The sequence below is a fragment of the Musca domestica genome, unplaced genomic scaffold, assembly GCF_030504385.1.
Source record: "Musca domestica strain aabys unplaced genomic scaffold, Musca_domestica.polishedcontigs.V.1.1 10, whole genome shotgun sequence".
Classification (NCBI taxonomy): Eukaryota; Metazoa; Arthropoda; class Insecta; order Diptera; family Muscidae; genus Musca; species Musca domestica.
Window position 1 is genome coordinate 509622 of NW_026712115.1, and position 20576 is coordinate 530197.

The 20576-nt window shown below is 35.5% G+C and overlaps 1 protein-coding gene across 1 annotated transcript; it reads left to right on the plus strand.

Moving 5' to 3' along the window:
- The first annotated feature begins 883 nt into the window (after positions 1-883).
- On the plus strand, positions 884-4763 carry LOC101893442 (cuticle protein 1). The gene is made up of 2 exons (XM_005188637.3): positions 884-1047; positions 3989-4763. The coding sequence occupies exons 1-2, from the start codon at positions 1033-1035 to the stop codon at positions 4439-4441; spliced, it is 468 nt and encodes a 155-aa protein (XP_005188694.1). The 5' UTR covers positions 884-1032; the 3' UTR covers positions 4442-4763.
- The last annotated feature ends 15813 nt before the right edge of the window (positions 4764-20576 follow it).

Below are 20576 nucleotides of genomic sequence, written 5' to 3' on the forward strand. Positions count from 1 at the left end.
CAAAATAGTCTTTAAATATCGAATCTTTGAGTCGCTTTCAGGGCAGGGAATATAATTTTAAGGTTCTTTATGATGTTTTTTGAGTTTTGAAATAATTAATATCAGATTATATGTTTCACATTCATTGGAGTAGTCTTGTTGCTATTGTTTTCGGGGCTCTTAACGCTTGTGGCCCTGGATTTTTTTGAAAGTTAATTCCATGTTCTTAGAAGTAGTAGTTACGGGTACGGGTTACGTGTAATTTACAAAAAAAAAAAAAAAAAATGAGTGATGACAGTGATTTGATTCCTACTGCCATTCGGAACCAATATCCATACATCCATTACAAGAGTGTAACTACACTAACGAAAAACTATGCATACAATAAAAACAAGAGGGTTGCTACATTTTACATTGTTTTTGATTTTTTTTTGTGCTAACAAAAGGGTGGAGTGTAAGGCGAGCAAGTTATGTCGAATCGAGTGCTTTTGGCTGGCGGACCAGCTTATTGGCAATGATAGAGCTTGGCATCGCTGTAGCGGAGGGATAAACACTCACTAAGGTGCAATGAAAACAACGGCGAGAGTCAAACCGACAGACAGACAGACAGACAGGCTAGACCACCTCGGCAGAGGTGTTTGTTCTAATGTGCTCTACTCTACAACAAAATAAAATAAAAAAAAGACAAAACGAAAAAATGCATTTCGCTTTCAATTTAGAAAAATAAAAAAATAAAATCATACAACAACAACCACAATAAAAGTCAAATTCAAGCAGTGCTTTTTTGCTGCTGCTTATTGTCTGGTCTATGCTGTTGCTGTTGCTCTTGCTGCTCTATCTAAGTTCGATAGTCCGTCCATACGTCCACCTATCTGTTGTTGGTATATAAGTAACGTAAACATTTTAAGAATCTATCACAGTCTAGTTTCACATCGAAAACCAATTGGAAGTTTATTTTTCTTAATTGGAGAAAAAATATAGTTCAATTGTTTTTGTGAAACTACCTTTTTCAATTCCTTTTTTCCTTAATTTTTATTAAAAAATAAAATAAAAATGTTTACAAAGTTGGTAAGTCGAGGAACAAGAAAAAAGGAGCAACAACCTAAACAAGGATTATGTGGACCAAAAGTTTTGTGAATATCTAAAAGTGAATCTTGTGCAATAAAAAAAACAGTAAAAGTTCTTTTAAAATTTGTGATTTTAAAGAAATAGTGAAAAAAACTTGCGGATGTGAAACAAGAACATGTGTTAACATCATTCGAAAGGACTGAAAAGAACGGAATGGAAAATCCACTCTTTTCTTAAATATTCAAGATTTAATAACTCAAGCAAATAATGTAAATAAAGATTAAAGTGTTATTTGCCAAATCTAATTTTGAAAATAATCAATAGTATAAACTATAGGAGTTTGAATTGTCCTCAAACCCTATTGGCCAGAAAAGATTTGAGTTATAGAAATGAGTTATACTATTTTGTGTCTTATATGGCAAAAAAAAAAAAAAAATCCAGGAACACCTCCAAGTGAATTGTTTTCAAACATTAGAAAATTCGTACTTTAAAATACCTTTTCAAAAATTCTTTAAAATTATAAAAAGTCTATATAGTGGATTTTAAAATGGAGCATAAAAACCATACATATTTATAAGATACTATATTCTAAGAGACTGAGAGAATATAGCGAACCCAACCAATTATCTGGGGGGTACAAAAAATAAATAAAAATATCGGAACAAATTTGTTTTCTTTTTTTGCAGAGGCAGATTACTAAAATTGTTCGTTCCTCGCACTTACCTAAATAGGGAAAATATCAACTTATGGAACAGACTTAAGTACGTGGGATGATATAATTTTAAACTGCGCTCATTAGGCCACATTTTAAAACTAATGGTTCATATTATGATTGAGATCCAGATAAGCATTTGGTATTAAAAAATTCTTCTCAAAGGAATATAAAAAATAAAGGAAATTTCCACAAAATTTTAAAAATTGATATTCATTCTAATAAAATAATAATTTAAAACAAGCAAAAAAGCTGTAAATTCGGCCGGGCCGAACGTGGAACAAATTTTGCAATTTCAAAAAAAAAAAAAAAAAAACCGTTTAAAATTCCCTTCAAATCTTACGAAGTGGACCTGCATAGGCACCTTTTGTCATAAGCCTTTACAATATTCTAATGCGAAATTTGGAAAAAAAATCGGTGAATAATGTAGCTTAAATCATGAAAATACCGAATATAGGGAGGTACCGTGATATGGAGGCTATACGACGACGTGGACATGCACAGACAATTTTCTGTCATAGGCTGTAGAATCCATTACGAACTTCAAATACCAAATTTGAAATAATTGCGGTGAATAATGTCGCTAAAATCATCAAAATACCGAATATCGGCCATACCAAAACGTGGACCTACATGGCCCATTTTCAATACCAAAAGTCCTGCAGACATAATATTTGAGTAAAATTTTATCAATCTACTCCATTTCCTTTGGAAGCTAGAGTGATTTCCACAGACGGACAGATGGATAGACGGACGGACATCGCTAAATCGACATAGAATTATATGCTGATCAAGAATACATATATTGCAAAGTCTAAAATTTATATTCCGAGGTGTTACAAACGGAATTACAAACTTAATACTATGATGGAGGGTATAAAAATTGTCAGTGATGAGGGAAAGCCACTAAGAAAAGCTTCTGAAAATATAGGTATGGACTCAATGATTTATTCTAGATTAATTTCATGAACATTAAAAGAATAATATCAGCGAAAATTCCCTTAAAGTGTCAGATCTATTGAAGTATAAAATAATGCATAACAATAATTAAATGTCCCGTATTATTATATTTTATATCTTTTCCGACACCGATTCTCGGACACACAACCAATTTTTCTGTATTTGGTTGCTCGCACCCTGTGCAATATTACTTTTTATACCCTCCACCATACATAGTATGGAGGGTATATTAAGTTCGTCATTCCGTTTGTAACTCATCGAAATAATCATTTTAGACTCAACAAATCATTTTAGCCCTGTCCGTCCGTCTGTCCGTCTGTCCATTTTTCCGTCTGTTGTAATCACGCTACAGGCTAAACGAATTAAGATAGAAAGCTAAAATTTTGCCCAGATCTCTCTTTTGTCTGCAGGCAGGTCAAGTTCGAAGATGGGCTATATCGGTCCACGATATGCTATAGCCACTATATAACGGTACCCCCGATATCCGGTATTTTGATGATTTTAGCCACATTTTTCAATGAAATTGTATGAAAATCTACACAAGCAGTTCTCTAAGAGCACTTTACCTCTTGGAAGAGATTAATCTATATAGGTCCACGATATCGTATAGCCCCCATATAACGGTACCCCACGATATTCTGTCTTTTGATGATTTTAGCCACATTCTCTAATGGAATTGTATAAAAATTCACACAAGGAGTTTTTTTGTGAGAACTTTATCCCTTGGCTGAGAATTATCTATATAGGTCCCCGATATTCTGTATTTTGATGATTTTAGCCACATTTTCTAATAGAATAGTCTGAAAATCCACACGAGGAGTTCTTTGTGCGCACTTTACCCCCTGAAAAAGAATTGTCTATATAGGTCTACGATATCGTATATCCCCCATATAACGGTAGTTTAGTTTTCTTGTCTGGATTGTTATCCAGGATGTCCTGCATTTTTTAAAAAAAAAAAGTTAATTTTTAAACCAGTTATTTTCATTAATTGTAATAAAGTCTCAAACAGGATTGGTTTTCTGCCCTTATCCAGTGAATATCTCTTTTGGATCTACGTATCTCTTTTATGGCGTATATGCAATGATTTACTAGATCCCCTAAACTGTAAATGAATTGTCAGCTCTGAATTCAACTGCAGAAAACTTTTATGTTATGCATTTTTGTTGCAACAAAATTTTTTGGTCCACTCCATGTACTGTATTAATTTCTTAACTAACTTTAAACTTTAATAAATATAATGAAATGCATCATTTTTTATCTTTCTTACAGGTAATTTTGTCTTTGGCCGCTGTGGCCTGCGCCAAACCCCAAGCTGCCCAATACCCAGCCGGTGTGAATCCCCAGGATTGTCCCGGTTTCCCCATCTGTGATAATGCCCGCCTGCATAATCCCGCTTCCAGATGGCAACAGCCTCAACCTGCATGGCAACCACAACCCTCGTGGCAGCAACCCCAACCCTCTTGGCAACCACAACCATCGTGGCAACAACCTCAACCCTCTTGGCAACCCCAGCCCCAGTGGAATGCACCACCAGCTGCCCCCGGTGCTGCTGATAAATTCCCAGCTGGTGTGAGTCCACACACCTGCCCCAACTATCCATTCTGTGATGTGAATGCTGGCGGTGCTGCTGCTCCAGCTCCTCCACTACCCGGTTTCACCGAACGCCAGTACCCAGCTGGTGTCAGCCCCCACACTTGTCCCAATTTCCCCTATTGCAATTAAGTTTGTCCCCTGGCATATTGAAACTGGATGACACCGTCTACAATGCACTTTCGCTCTCACTCTCAATTTCCCTCTCTCACTCACTCCGAATGCCACTCTCATGGAATACTCTCCAACATTTAACATATCATCAATAATTGTGTGCTGTTTTAAATACTATCTATCTATGTTCTATATTAAGATTGATGATGATGACAATGAATGATTTCCATACCTCCATCCCTGCATTTCATCCTAGCCTATTCTTGCCATTCACATTTCCCCCGTATATTTTATCCTTGGTTGTTTCGACAGAATAAAAACAAAGAAAGACAAAGACTTATTTCATGAATTTGTATCCATTATGAAAACAAAAACTATAACTTTTTGATTTTGTTTTTTTTTTTTATTTTGATAAATTACTCAACAATAAAAGAAAAGAACGAGAATTCTTAGAAAAAAATTAAGACAAAATTATGAGTGTTGTTGCTATGATTGGTGTAGATTGGGAGGAAGATCCTAAATATTAAAAATGCTCACCGAACAGATAAGATTTCCTATTGCTTCTTCAAAAGATATAAATGTTCTGCCACCGGAGCTAGAATCCATTATGACCTACACATAGCAATTTTTAGACAAATCCGTGAAAAAAATTTGGAAAAAATCATCAAAATGCCGAATATCGGGAAATTCCGTTGTATGGGGACTATACCGAAACATGGACCGACATATCTCATTTTTAATACCAACCATCTTAGTTGCTAAGTGTTCTGCCAAATTTTGAAGCTATACGTTAAATAATGTGGACTGTATCGTGATTTCAACAGACAGACTGACGGACACACAGACGGACATTGTTAAAAAAAGACTTAGAATTTTATGCTGATTATGAATATGTATACTTTACGGGGTCTACGACGAATATTTAGGGATGTTCAGTCGGTTTCGCCAATAGATGTATACATCCAGCCAATGTCCATTCCGAAGGACTACTTCTTCTGATATACTATTTCCTTCAATATATATGAAAGATGTGATAGTTTTTGAAAATTATTGAAATATAATTATTCAAAATTTTGACCCGTTGTGGGGGAGGTGCCAGAAGGTGTGATCCGAGATGTGTCGAGTTTAGAAGACAGATGTGGATGCGCCGAGTTTAACAGACATCAGATGCTCATTTCGAGCTTCATAGCCATTCAATATTTTGTACGTTTACCTTTTTAACTATATGGGGACTATCCAGGACATTTATTGTAACCGTCATATGAATACCCAAGAACTTTATCGTACTTGTGTATCCTTTTTCAAGATCATCAACTCGTATCAGCGGAGGTCGACTATGAGCAAGGCTGCCTTTCAGCATCATCTACGATGATAAATCAATTGTGAGAAATCGGCAGTTCACCACGTTCGGCCAAGCGAAGCAACTCTTTAGCTCTTTTGAGTCTATTTTCTTTCTGTTGCGGTATAAGTTCTTGCACTTTTTCGAATTTACATCGTGCTCATTTTTCAATATTCTTACGAACTGCAAATACGAAATTTGAAGCAATTTCAGTGAATAATGTCACTGAAATCAGCAAAATACCGAATACAGGGAGCTACCGATATAGGGGGACTATCCGACAATTTTATGTCACAGACTGTAGTACCCATTACGTAGTGCAAGAATTTGGTTTTCTCCGATGAGAAAACATTCGTTGCCCAGCAGTTTGTAAACAAACAAAATGATCGTGTTTACTTGCCAAAGAGGTCAGCTGAAAAAGGTCGAATTATAGACCAATCAAAGCGGAAGTTAGCATGGTGCTAGAGCCAAAAGTCAAAAGTCAAATTTTCCATTAAACCGCGAATATTTTTAATCCCGGCGAAATCACAAATAGACGAACAGGTCAATTCTGACCGTTAAGTAGATTGCGACAGTAAATATATCGGTTATATATAGCGAAATATATACAATGTGTATATACAAAAGAAGGGGATGTTAGTTAGAATGCTTATATCTCAAGAATGGCTGGACCGATTTTGGCAAATTTTGTCAATTCAGAATGCCCTCTTGTTGCAGAAAAATATGCCAATAATGATATTAATATCGATTTTGTAGTATTTTGTGACATATTTTTATTTTTTCATATTTTTTATCGCATGCGATTTTTTTAATTTGACTTATAATATTTTGTAATATTTTTTTCACCTTACAACACAGGTTGAGGATATCACATAGGTATTGCAAATATCGTCCGATCCTCACGAAAATTTTCCCAAGAGTAGAGTTGGGCTCAGAAGGGCTAGGCCTACTGTTTTCAAAGATGTTCGCAATATATTAGGGATTGAAATGGACCAACAACTAAAAATTTTCCTGATTTTGCAGCCGTTATAAAGGTAAAGTTAGAGTTTAGGACAGCGGGTACAATGTACCACTAATTTTGTGTCAAAAAATACCAGCATTACTTACATGCGATATCCGAAATACACAAAAGGCGAACTTTTGGGTTTTTATGCTGATTTCGTTGAGCCAAATATCGTAGACAAGCAAATCATATAGATGGGTCTAAATTTGGAGATACAGAGGGACTTCTTGCATTTGGAGATGATCGCAAAATATTTAGGGGTTCAAATTAACTAAAAACAGAAATGTTTTTCCGATCACACAATTGAAGCCAACCGACACGCCTCTGAAGAGAGTTAAGGGCAGGGAAGCATTTTGGATGACCATTGGATTATATTTAGCTGTAAAATGGACTACAACAACTAACAGCCCGACGGTGTGCATAAATGTTGGGCAAATGTCCCTAGTCAAAATCCTAATTTCAAAAGAGAAATCTTTCAATATGAATTTGGACATAAGGGGGCTTCTAACATATGTAGTGTTGTAGGGTATAACATAGTCGGCCCCGCACGACTATAGCCTATGCTTACTTGTTTATTATTAAATATTCATATCCAAGCCAAACGACCCTACTTAGTATGTTTACATCTATCTTGTCTAAATTGCATATAGTTGATTTGTATGAATTTATGATGATTACCATCAATGCCTTAGACTTCAGGAGTTAAGTGATGTTCTATTTCCATCTCATTCGAATAAGCAATATTTTGCAGAACGTTTAGTCCTTTTAACTTAATACCTACAATGTCCTTTTCGTCGTTCTGTCATATAAATTATTTAAAAAAAAACTATATTTATTCACATCCAAATACTCTACAAAATTGTTGCTCAAATCTTGTGGAGAAGATAAAATGCCATAACATTCTAGCCTTCTTCTACTTCTGGCTTCAACTTTTTGAGGGCAATAATTCATGTCACAAACTGGTCATATAGAGAACACACCCACCTCTATCAATTACAAGCGTTTAATTGAAAGACACCGTAGTTGGATAGTTTCCTTAAAACCAAAAAAAAAAAAAAAAAAAATGTAAGGAGGTAAAAGTTGTTTTACTTTACAGAGAAGTAAAAACGTTCAGTATTTTTTCTTGAGCTTACGAATAACCCCAACAATGCGAAGGTCAAGTCCAATATTCTCATACGAACATTTATTGATTTACCTCCGCAATCGACTGAGGACAACAGCAGGCAACACATACTGCACAACAGGTTATTATGGTATATTTTTGTGCGTTTTGTGTTGCTTTTTTATAGCCACCATGAAATCAATGGAAGTATTTATTAAAAATGCACACTTCCAGCAAAGCAGAGATGGTAAGTCGTAATTACTAACGTATTTAACATGGATGATTGTGTTGTAAATTATTTTTTACTTTAAAAAATGTGGCATTTTTTTACAAAAAACAAAATATTTATTTATGGAAGGGATATTAGAGATATAAGCTTGGAATTTTTAAAGTAAAACTATCACGGATTAGGTCAAGCAGAACTATAATTGTGGAATTTAAAAAAAAAAAACTTTAATCGTTGGGATTCTAAAGAAAAACTTTGAAGGATTAGCAGAGCAATAAGTCTGATATTTGTAAAGAAAATTTTGAAGGATTTTTTGGTTTTTAAAGAATATTTTCGAAGGCTTGGCAGTGCTAAATTCAAAAATTCAACGATCAGCAATGCTATGATCCTGGGGCTTTAAAAAAAAAAAAACCTTTCAGGATTAGTAGAACTGACACTGAGAATTTTTTACGATTTTTTTTTAAATTCACAGAGCTGAAATCGTGGCTTTTTAAAGAAAAATATTTCAGGACTGGCAGAGCTGAAATCGAGAATATTTATGGGTTTTTAACAATTACCAGAGCTAAAATCGTGGATTTTTAAAATAAATTATTTTTGAAGAATTATCAGAATTATAACTTTAGATTTTTATACCCTCCACCATACATAGCATGGAGGGTATATTAAATTCGTCTTTCCGTTTGTAACTCATCCAAATAACAATTGTAGACCTAACAAAGTATATGTTTTCTTGATCGGTGTAAAATTCTAATACAATTTATCCCTGTCCGTCCGTCTGTTGTAACGGTACCCCTCGATATTCGGTATTTTGATGATTGTAGCCAAAATTTTCAAAGAAATTGTCTGCAAATCCACAAAAGGAGTTCTTTCTGAGTACTTTACCCCCTGAATTGCCTATATTGGTACACGATATCATATAGCATCCATATAACCCCCAAATATTCGATATTTTGATGATTTTAGTCATATTTTTCAATGGAATTGTCTGAAATTTTACACAAGGAGTTCCCTTTAAGTACTTTACTCCCTGGAAGAGAATTGCCTATATTGGTCCACGATATTGTATAGCACCCATACAAGGTACCTGCCTTTATTTGGTATTTTAATGATAATAGTGACAGTATTCACCGTAATTGTTTTCAATTTTGTATTTAAAGTTCGTAAAGGCTACTGCAGCCGATAACAAAAATTATTTATGCAGAAGCAAGTCTTCGTATAGCCCCATACAACGGGTTTCCATTGAGTGGTATTTTTGGACGGAATTATTTGGAAATTTTTCAAGTTCCTTCCAAATGGCTTGGCTGTTTTTATACTTGTTAGTATAATATTTTTTTTAAGAAATATTTTCATTTATTAGAATATTCTACCATTATCTGTGTTTTAAAGAATAAAATCATTTGCTTTTTCTTCACCTGTTTACATATTTTAAAAATAAACACCAATTAGATAGAAGAAAAAATAGCCGGAAGCATGTGACATAAATCAATAATCTATTACCAAGCCCCCCTTCCGATAATTGCTTTAGCATTTCTGCAGCATGAGATTTTTCTCTAATTGACAAATGCGGTTAATTCTTAAGTTGTCCAATTATTTTTATTATTTGTTATTTGTATTGGCTAAATATTCTCCATCTGCACTGCAATTGCCTTGAAGTTAATTGATCAAGTTCTCCAGTCCAGTCGGCTTCATTCCAGTCTTTGTGCAGCAATGATAGAGTTCGGGTGCTTGTTGGATTGGCTGGCTGCCCGACTAGCTTTAATCTAAGTTATGTGTTTTTTATTACAAAAATTATATTTTATTAAATTGTACAAAGGTGTGCATTTAAACTCTGTGTGTGTTTGTCGGTTTGTCTAATTATTAATTATCGTTATGTTGTTATGTTCAGTTTTCAATCGGCAACAATTCAAATTCCTATTAAATTGAGTTATTTATTGATTTTTGAACTGCCGGTGGATTTTTTTTTTCTTAGTCGGCCAAAGCTTTGAATATTTAAAAGTGCTACTATAGTTTTGTTTGGGCTTGTTTTACAGTGTTGTATATTACATTGCATGTTGTAAAGATAAATGGGCCTAGTAGTTTAATCATTTTTACTTACAATTTACAATAAAAATAAAAAAAAAATAATTTAGGTTTGATACAGATATATTGGTAAATTATTATTTCATCTCTAAGAGTGTACAAAATGTAGAAAAAGTTTTATCTACATGGGTTCGATTTGGTCCAATAATTCTTAAAGCTTTTGCATCAAGTATTTAAAAAAAAAAAATAAAAATAAATATAAATAAATAAATAAAAAAATAGTACATAAATAAATATTACGATGTGCCAGGTTTGGACTATATTGGTTACTTCCTTCACGTTTTATGAGATAATTTTTAGAAAATCTTAATCTATATTCATACTTCATCTAATACAAATAAAAATATTGGTATTTCAAAACTACAAAAAAATCGAACCTACATATCTAATTTCATGTGAAATCTTAAGTTTCATATTCATTCAAGGTGTCTGGTTGAGATGTTTAGATATAGATAGTTGTGAAGAATCAGGCAGATATAAATATTGAAAACCCTTTGTGAGTAGACCGATACATCCCAGCCTCACAGCAGATCTTGTGTTAGTAAAAATAATGGTATGTGTGAAATACGATATCCCAAGTCTGGACTAAGTCGGATACTCCTTTCGAGAGTTATAGAGCGCACCAGCGCTCCAGCGCATGATTCATAGAAATAACAGTTTTAGACCCTAAGCCTGTTTGGACGAAATCCGTTTGAGGACATTTGGAATCAATCTAGCGATGTCCGTCTGTCTGTCAGTCTGCCTGGCTTATTGTTATTTTATATATATATATATATATATATATATATATATATATATATATATATATATATATATATATATATATATATATATATATGTATATATATATAAAATAACAATAAGATGAAGGAAAACTATAGGATGGTGAGAGTAGCGTAGCGCGAAATGTTGGGTGGGTATTTTCCTCCACAAATTTCTATATCGGGCCGAGAGCATCTCCCTCTATTACGTTGCCACATTTTTGTTATTTTCTGATTAGGTTGTTTTTAAATGTGAGTGTGGAGAGAATTACGCGCATTGAAGTCGTGCAAGGCCGCATTTGTCTTCATCTGATCAGGCAAAAATTATCAAAACACCGATTATTGGGAGGTACCATTATATGTGGGCTATACCAAAACGTGGACCGATAAATTTATTTTCAATACCAACATCTACATCAAATAATGTGGGCTGTATCGTGATTTCAACAGACCGACGGACGGATAGATACATGAATAGACAGACAGACGGACGTCGTTAAATCGACTTTGAATTTTATGCCAAGTATGAATATACTGGGGTGAATGAAAAAAATGCAACCAACTTCAGACTGCAATCATTTCTAAGCCACGACAGCGGTTCAAATTATTCCAGTGACAGCTCTTTTTATTGCTTATAAGCATACGAAAGCATTTTGGTGAGAATTTTCCAGAAAAAAAGTTATTCATGATGGAATTCAAGCGTGTCTTGTAACATCGCTCGTTACCGTGATACTGGTAGCGTAGCCCGACGTCAGGAAGTGGTCGGAAGAAAACAGCAACATTAGCAGAAATGGTTTGAAAAGTAAAGAGGCGACTTGATCGAAACCCGCGTCGCTGTGGCCGAAAAATGACTCGTGAGCTGAACATATCGCAATATTCCATTCGGCAAATATTGAAAAATTAGCTCGGGGTAAAGCCATTGAAATTCCAAAAAGCGCAAGAAATTACATCGCAACGTTTTCTTTGGCAGTTTGAAGGCCATAAGTACCAGCCCAAATGGACTGAATTTTGGCACTTCCGACGGAATTCAGACTAAAGGCAAATGCTTTAAATTTTGAAATTGGTTCAGATGGAACTATAACTCTCATATATATGTTTCATCCGGGACACCAACCCTCACAGGAGTATTATGTACTCCACAACAATGATATTTGATACCGGGCATCAGATACCTCTGCCAAATTTTATCGAAATCGATTCAGATTTGTATATACCTTCGATATACATATTCATTCGATTTTACGGCAATTGCTCACCATATATGTAATATCAGCCAAAATTGAATAGATTTTATCGTATTCAACCGATTTTTTGCATTTGGTGAAACTCGGTCCGGTATATCCATTGCCCCGAATAAATATTTTTTAATATAATCCTTATCGAAGTCATACCTTATCGAAGTCTCCGTCAAATTTGTGGAATTTGTTGTTAAGGGTTGGATGTAATTCCCAAATTGTGACTACTCTAGTCAGTCTAGTTGATCTCTATAGTTGGTATTGGTTGGTTTACTGGTTTATTTGTGAAGTTTTTCACTTCCAATTTTTGTTCTTCATAAAAGTTTTTATTTAACAGTTTCATAAAATAAGAATTGAACCCCTGGAAATAGTTGCAATTTATTTTAAATGTTGGAAGTCCACAGCTGATAAGTATTATATCTCAATGAATAATTTGAGCCTGCAATGAACAAATTTAACATTCTCCACTCCTTGAATAACATATTGGTTATTCCTAATTCAAACATCTTAGAACAATGACGCCCAAAGCAGCAATATTTAAAATATATCTATGTGAATATCTCTATTACCAATCCCACAAACTCAATTGTTATTCAAGGATAATTGATTCTTGCAACACCAATAAATATTTTAATTTTTACAAAACAAAAAGAAACAACTTTTTTAGAGTCCAAAAATTTACGCTGTCATAAAAATCGATGAGGTATCAAGACTTGCAGTCATTCTCTTATGTGTATAAATGTCTGTATGTCCACCCACTTCCTGTGGATTACAGTCAAATTGAAATAAAATAAATTCAATAAACATATGTGGGGACAACAGACTAGAGTTGAACATATTCACGTTTGTGTCTTAAATCTTTTGTTCTACACCAATTTTGCTGCTACACACATTCACGTTCACATACGAGAATAACTTAAATTATTATGTTTAAAAATTCTATAAATCAAATTAAGTCAAATGATTGATGTTTATCACAGTGTTCGAGTTCCCATTCAACAAATTTGAAATTGGTCGCCATTGAGTCGTGTCTTTTTTTTTTTGTTTGTTTTTGGAGGGGAACTTGGTAGCCCGGCTATCTAAAATCTGGTGTCAGCAAATTTAATTTTTTGACTTTGGCTGTTCTCATTCAAATTTGATAATAATTTATAGTCAACAAGGAATTACTTTGATTGATGGTCTATGCAATGTAAGGCTAAGTCTGTTGCTAGTGGCTCGAAGTTGTTATGTTGTGGCCAGGTTCGAATGGAAAATATTTGATTTGTTTGTTTGTTCCTTCTTGGAAAATTTGGGTGTGCTGAATTCATTGATTGTTTAGTTAATACTTGTAGAAAAATAATTATATATATTCTGTGTTGCATTTAATAGACTGCTATTTATTTAATGTATATTTTATGATGTTTACCAAAGCTATTTTTGTTTAATTTAGGTCCATTAATCTGCCAGTTTTAGTTTTTGTGATAAGATATTCGTTATTGTTGCCACAATAGGTCAATGGGATCATAAAGACATTCATCCTTGTGATCATAGTGGAGATAATGAGTAATGATCATAACGGAGATATCCAGAATTGATGGAAATCTTCTGAAGAAGAGAAAACAGCACCTTAATGACTTAGTCTTATATACGAGCGGAAGGAGTCTTTATAAGTTTCAAAAGCTAAAGGAAATGAGTATTTACAGACGAAGGGAAGGGATTCTTTAGCCTTTACAGGCGAGCTGATGGCTACGGAGCCTTTAAAGGCAAGATGCAGGCTAGGAGTCTTTATAAGCGAGCTGATGGCTCGGGGAGTCTTTATAGGCGAGCTGATGGCCAGGGAGTCTTTATAGGCAAGATAATGACTCAGGGAGTCTTTGTAAGCGAGCTAATGATTCAGGGAGTCTTTATAGGCGAGCTGATGGCTCAGGGAGTCTTTAAAGGCGAGCTGATGGCTCAGGGAGTCTTTAAAGGCGAGCTGATGGCTCAGGGAGTCTTTATAGGCGAGCTCATGGTTCAGGGAGTCTTTATAGGCGAGCTGATGGTTCAGGGAGTCTTTATAGGCGAGCTCATGGTTCAGGGATTCTTTATAGGCGAGATAATGGCTCAGGGAGTCTTTGTAGGTGAGCTGATGGCTCAGGGAGTCTTTATAGCGAACTGATGGCTCAGGGAGTTTTTATAGGCGTGCTGATGGTTCAGGGAGTCTTTATAGGCGAGCTGATGGCTCAGGGAGTCTTTGTAGGCGAGCTGTGGGTCAGGGTGTCTTTATAGGCGAGCTCATGGTTCAGGGAGTCTTTATAGGCGAGCTGATGATTCAGGGAGTCTTTATACGCGAGATAATGGCTCAGGGAGTCTTTGTAGGCGAGCTGATGGCTCAGGGAGACTTTGTAGGCGAGCTGATGGCTCAGGGAGTCTTTGTAGGCGAGCTGATGATTCAGGGATTCTTTATAGGCGTGCTGATGGTTCAGGGAGTCTTTATAGGCGAGCTGATGGTTCAGGGATTCTTTATAGGCGAGATAATGGCTCAGGGAGTCTTTAAAGGCGAGCTGATGGCTCAGGGAGTCTTTATAGGCGAGCTGATGGCCCAGGGAGTTTTTATAGGCGAGCTGATGATTCAGAGAGTTTTTATAGGTGAGCTAATGATTCAGGGAGTCTTTATAGGCGAGCTCATGGTTCAGGGAGTCTTTATAGGCGAGCTAATGATTCAGGGAGTCATTATAGGCCAGATGATGGCTCAGGGAGTCTTTATAGGCGTGCTGATGGTTCAGGGAGTATTTATAGGCGAGCTCATGGTTCAGGGAGTCTTTATAGGCGAGCTGATGGCTCAGGGAGTCTTCATAGGCGAGCTGATGGTTCAGGGAGTCTTTATAGGCGAGCTCATGGTTCAGGGAATCTTTATAGGCGAGCTGATGATTCAGGGAGTTTTTATAGGCGAGCTAATGATTCAGGGAGTCTTTATAGGCGAGCTGATGGCTCAGATAGTTTTTGTAGGCGAGCTGATGGCTCAGGGAGTCTTTATAGGCGAGCTGATGGCTCAGGGAGACTTCATAGGCGAGCTGATGATTCAGCGGGTCTCTATAGACCAGCTGCTGCTGGCTAGGGCGTCTCTATAGACGAGCTGCTGCTGGCCAGGGGGTTTCAATAGACCACCTACTGCTGCTGGTCAGGGGGTCTCAATAGCCCACCTGCTGCTGCTAGTCAGGGGGTCTCAATAGCCCACTTATTTTGGGCATTTTCATGTCTATACAAGCAACATTGTCTTTCAATTATATATTCAGATTAAAATTTAAATTCCTCCGAAACGTTGTTTACCGACCTATGACTTAATAAATTCTATCAAATATATAAAGCCACATATTGAATCAACTAAACCATTCTTTAACAATCATTTTTGTTTTTGGAATTTGCTGTTGTTCTTATTGCACCTAGCAATAAATCACAAGTGTTGCAGTTACAGTTCAAGGCACACTTTTGACCAGAAGCCATATCCAAAAAAAAAAAAGAACGAAATGTTCGCTAAAAGAGGGTGTGCTATGAGTTCGTGCCTTAAGTCGTTTGTTTAGCAAAAGCTTTTATTAAATGTTTGATGATAACGGACAGATGGCAATATTAGATGAAATAATTCCATGGCATGAGCGAGCATACATTATGGCTTAACGAGGCATATCAAGTTCGTGTCTTAAGTCTTTTGTTTTATTTCAATTTAAGAACTATTTTTGACAGAGAAAAAAAAACGAAACGAAAAAGAACTTTAACATTTGACAAATATGGTAAAGTTTGAATTATTTTAATCCGATCAACAATTCAAAGAACCATATACCCGCATATGACACAAATTCAAGGAGAATGTTCTCTCTTAGTATTACAATCGTATTTTATTCAATGAATATAAACATTTTACATGTCAATTGTTTGAGGCCATAAAATCAAGCTTATGTCCATTTAGGATATCCTTATATTGACAAAGTCATGAATTCCCTTTTGAACAATTGCCACACCTTTTCGTTGCTCTTGGCATTAATTAACATACATACATTGTATGATTGGCAAATTTTTGGTTTCAGAGTTAGGTCGAAGTTAAAAGATTGCATGGAGCTAAATCTCCATTCAAATCAATTACAACGAAACAAGTAAAAGAGCTTTAAGTTCGGCCGAGCCGAACTACCCTTCACCATGAGTTTAAAAATGTTTTAAAAATAAAACTTTCGGGATTCAACATTCGTAATTTAAATTTTCCAAATACCGAATGTCGTAATTTCGATGCTGCCTATTTACAATCCAGTCTACTAAAAAAACACATGTGTGAAAAATTTTAGCTTTCAATCTGGATTCATTCGCATAAAGAAGTAAAACAATGTTAATTTTACGCGGATCATCAGCGAAAGGTCCACCTTAAACAGTTAGATTCGTTCCAATATTGTTTGTGTTAGGCCTTTTTATACACTCCACCTTGAAAAGAAGGGAATATTAACTTTGTCATTCCGTTTTTAACATCTCTAAATATTCGTCGTAGACCCCATAAAGTATATCTATATGTAATCAGTATAAAATTCTATGTTGATTTAAAGATGTCCGGCAGTCGGTCTGTCTGTTGAAATCACGATACAGCCCACATTATTTGACAGAGCGCTTCAAAATTTGGCAGAACAATTTGACTCTATCTCATTTTCAATACATATCATAATAGATATAATTATTATGGTTGGTATTGAAAATGAGATATATCTGTCCACGTTCTGATATAGCCTCCATATAACGGTAGCTTCCGATATTCGATATTTTGATGATTTTCGCCACATTTTTCAACGGAATTGTCTGAAAATCCACACAAGGAGTTCCTTGTGGATACTTTATACCTCGGCAGAGAATTATCTATATAGGTCCACGATATCGTATAGCCCCCATATAACGGCACCCCCCGGTATTCGGTATTTTGATCATTTTAGCCACATTTTTCTACGGAATTGTCTGAAAATCCACAGAAGGAATTCCATGTGGGTACTTTATACCTCAGCACAGAATTACCTATCTGGGTCCACGATATCGTATATCCCCCATATAACTGTACCCCCCGATATTCGGTATTTTGACGATTTTACCCACACAAGGAGTTCCTTGCGGGTACTTAGAATTATCTATATAGGTACACGATATCATATATCCCCCATATAACGGTACCCCCCGATATTCGGAATTTTGATGATTTTACCCACATTTTTCAACGGAATTGTCTGAAAATCCACACAAGGAGTTCTTTGTGAACACTTTATCCTGGAAGGGAATTGTCTATATAGATGCGCAATATCGCATATCCCCCATATAACGGTACCCCCCGATATTCAGTAGTTTGATGATTCTAGCCACTTTTTCCGATGGAATTATCTGAAAATCCACACAAGAAGTTCCTTGTGAGTACTTTACACCCAGACATAGATTTGTCTTAATAGGTCCACAATATCATATATGCCCCCATATATCGGCACCTTCCTATATTAGATATTGTGAAGATTTAAAAAAAAATTAATGGATTTTATTTTTTTTTAAATTTTCTAATTCGTTCCAAATGGTGGAGGGTATTCAAAGTTCGGCCCGGCCGAACTTACTGCTTTTTTACTTGTTTTTTATTTGTTAGTACGCAAAATACACAATTTGTTCAGTTTGACAATCTTTCTTAACCAAACTTAATACATCGTACTAAATTTTTAGGCTATCAAGGTTTTATACATTATTCAAGTGTTTCGTTTTTCGGAAAGCAAATGTTCAACTTTTTTTTAGCAAAATGTCTTTCATTTGAGGAGAATATTAGGAAAAGCACTGCTCAATGGATCCACTTTCAACTTTTCTGTCCATAACTATTTGAACGTCTCCATATGTGAACCCTGGAAACCAACGGTGACTTCTATATCAAATTTCAGAATTTATACCCAATCCCTTCATCCATTACCAAATTTAGTAACACTTAGTACGCACATCCAATGCAATGTACATCCCTCCATCCTAGACATTAATAGTGATCCCAAATTATTACTATTTAGTACTTTTTGTACAATTATAGTACGCATTTCCAAAATCACCTCCACATCTTAATCTCAGATACCAACAGAGACTTCAATATTAAACTTTGGGATTCATTCTGTCAATATCCAATTTAATACCACTTAGTCCTTATCGCACAATTATAGAACCCATTTCCAAAACCATGTCCATACATCCATTCCAGATACCAATAGACCTTAGTATCAAATTCTAGCACTATTCCTTCAATAAATACCCAATTTTGTAACATTTCGTACTTTTTGTACAAATATAGGGCACATTTCCAAACCATCGCCAAATCTCAAATGCAGAGCTCGGATTTGCTCAATTTCACTCAGGAGCAAAACTTGCTCGCGAATAGGATTGCTCAAAGATTGGGAGTTTTTTTTTGGAGTCTACTTTTCACTCTTTTGTTTTGAGTGGGAGCTCCTGAGTCAATCCTGTCAATCAAATAGATCAAGAGTTTGCTCTAAGAGAGGAAATGAGTAAAACATTTTTTGTTTGGTGATTTGTGTGAACTTTAAAGAGAGAGAGGCAGGGGGTTCAGGTTGATTGTGCACAAAATCAAAGAAAACAAGAAAAAAACAGCTAAGTTCGGCCGGGCCTTTGAATCGCTCCACCTCTAAATCCCTCCTCCATTTGCAAGGAACTTGAAAATGTTCAACAAATTCCAAAAAACACTGTGTAAATGATAAGCTTTATACAATTTTTTTTTGCATAGGCTGTAGTACCCATTACAAACTTCGAAAACGAAATTTGAAACAATTCGGTTTAATAATGTCGAATATCGGGAGGTTCCGTTGTATGGAGGCTTTATGAAACGTGAGACCATTTACGAACATAACCTGGAAAATACACATGTGTGAACATTTTTAGCCTTCTATCTCAATTCGTTCGAAAGATAGCGTGATTACAACAGACAGACAGACGGACATGGCTAAATCGTCTTAGAATTTTACTCTGATCCAGAATATATATACTTTTTAGGGTCTATCATGAATATTACGAGGAGTTACTTACGGAATGTTAAAGTTAATATACCCTTGATAGAGTGGTGGAGGGTATAAAAACGGCATTTGATTGTTTTTGTTACATTTGCAACTGGTGGTTGCAAAAGTACACACACACATACAAACACAATTCTTTGCTCGGCAAGAATAGACCTGCTCGATCTTGAAAAAAATTAGCTCCCACTCAAAAAACGAGTTTGCTCAAATTTTTTTTCTGCTCCCAGGAGCGCACACGCTCGAATTCGAGTAAGTTTCACTCTTTGAGCAAAATTGAGCGAGTATTTCGGGGTTCTGACCATCGTTAATCTAAATATCAATTTTCAAAATTTTATCTCTATCCCTTCACCCAATACCAAATACAGTACTATTCAGTATTTTATGAACAATTATAGTACAAATTTCGGAAGCCACCTTCATATTCTAGGCTACACATGAACAGCGATCCTAATAGAAAATTTCAGATTTCTATCCCTATTTGTTCAGCCAACACAAAATTGTACTAACTATAGTACTATTTTGTACTTCCCGTGCACTTGAATCTCTGGTACACCAATTCAGCGCTCCATCAGTGACTCTCTTTTCAAATTAAAAATTCTAGCTCATTCCGTTGGTCCAATATAAATTATTCAAGTTTTGGTACAAAAGTACTAAATAGTACTATGTTTGGTACAATTTGGTATTGTGTGAATATATTCTGTTTTAAATGTGAAATTTGGTATTATAGACGCTGTCCATATGTAGCCTGGACATATGAAGCTGGTTTCGAAAATGTGTACTATATTTGTACGAAAAGCATTGAATGGTATTGGATGCAGAGATAGGGCTAGAATTTTCAAATTTGATATTGAAACCTCGAAATATTGGTTTCCCACATAGGAAAGTATATATGGATCTTCCTATCTCGCCGAGCTGAGTCGATCTAGCCACATATGTCCGCATATGTCGCAATTATGGTCCGATCTTCAAGAAATTAAGAATGGAGGTCCAGAATAGAAGGCTATTGCTTTTAGAGATGATCGCAAAATATTTAGGGGTTGAAATGGACCAAAAACTGAAAAATTTCCTGATTTTGTAGTTGCTCTACAGGTTGCAATAATAGAGCAATCGACGCAGAAGTTAGTATGGGGCTAAAGCTTAGGTTTGGGCAGGAACCTTCCAAATTTGATGGTCATCGGGTAATATTTAGTGGGTGAAATAGACCATACTATTTGTGTTAAATAAAAGTCAAATTTTCCATTAAACCGCGAATATTTTTAATCCCGGCGACATCACAAATAAACGAACAGGTCAATTCTGATCGTTACGTAGATGCCGATAGTAAATATATCGTATATATAGCGAAATATATTCAATGTGTATATACAATGGAAGGTGATGTTAGCTAGA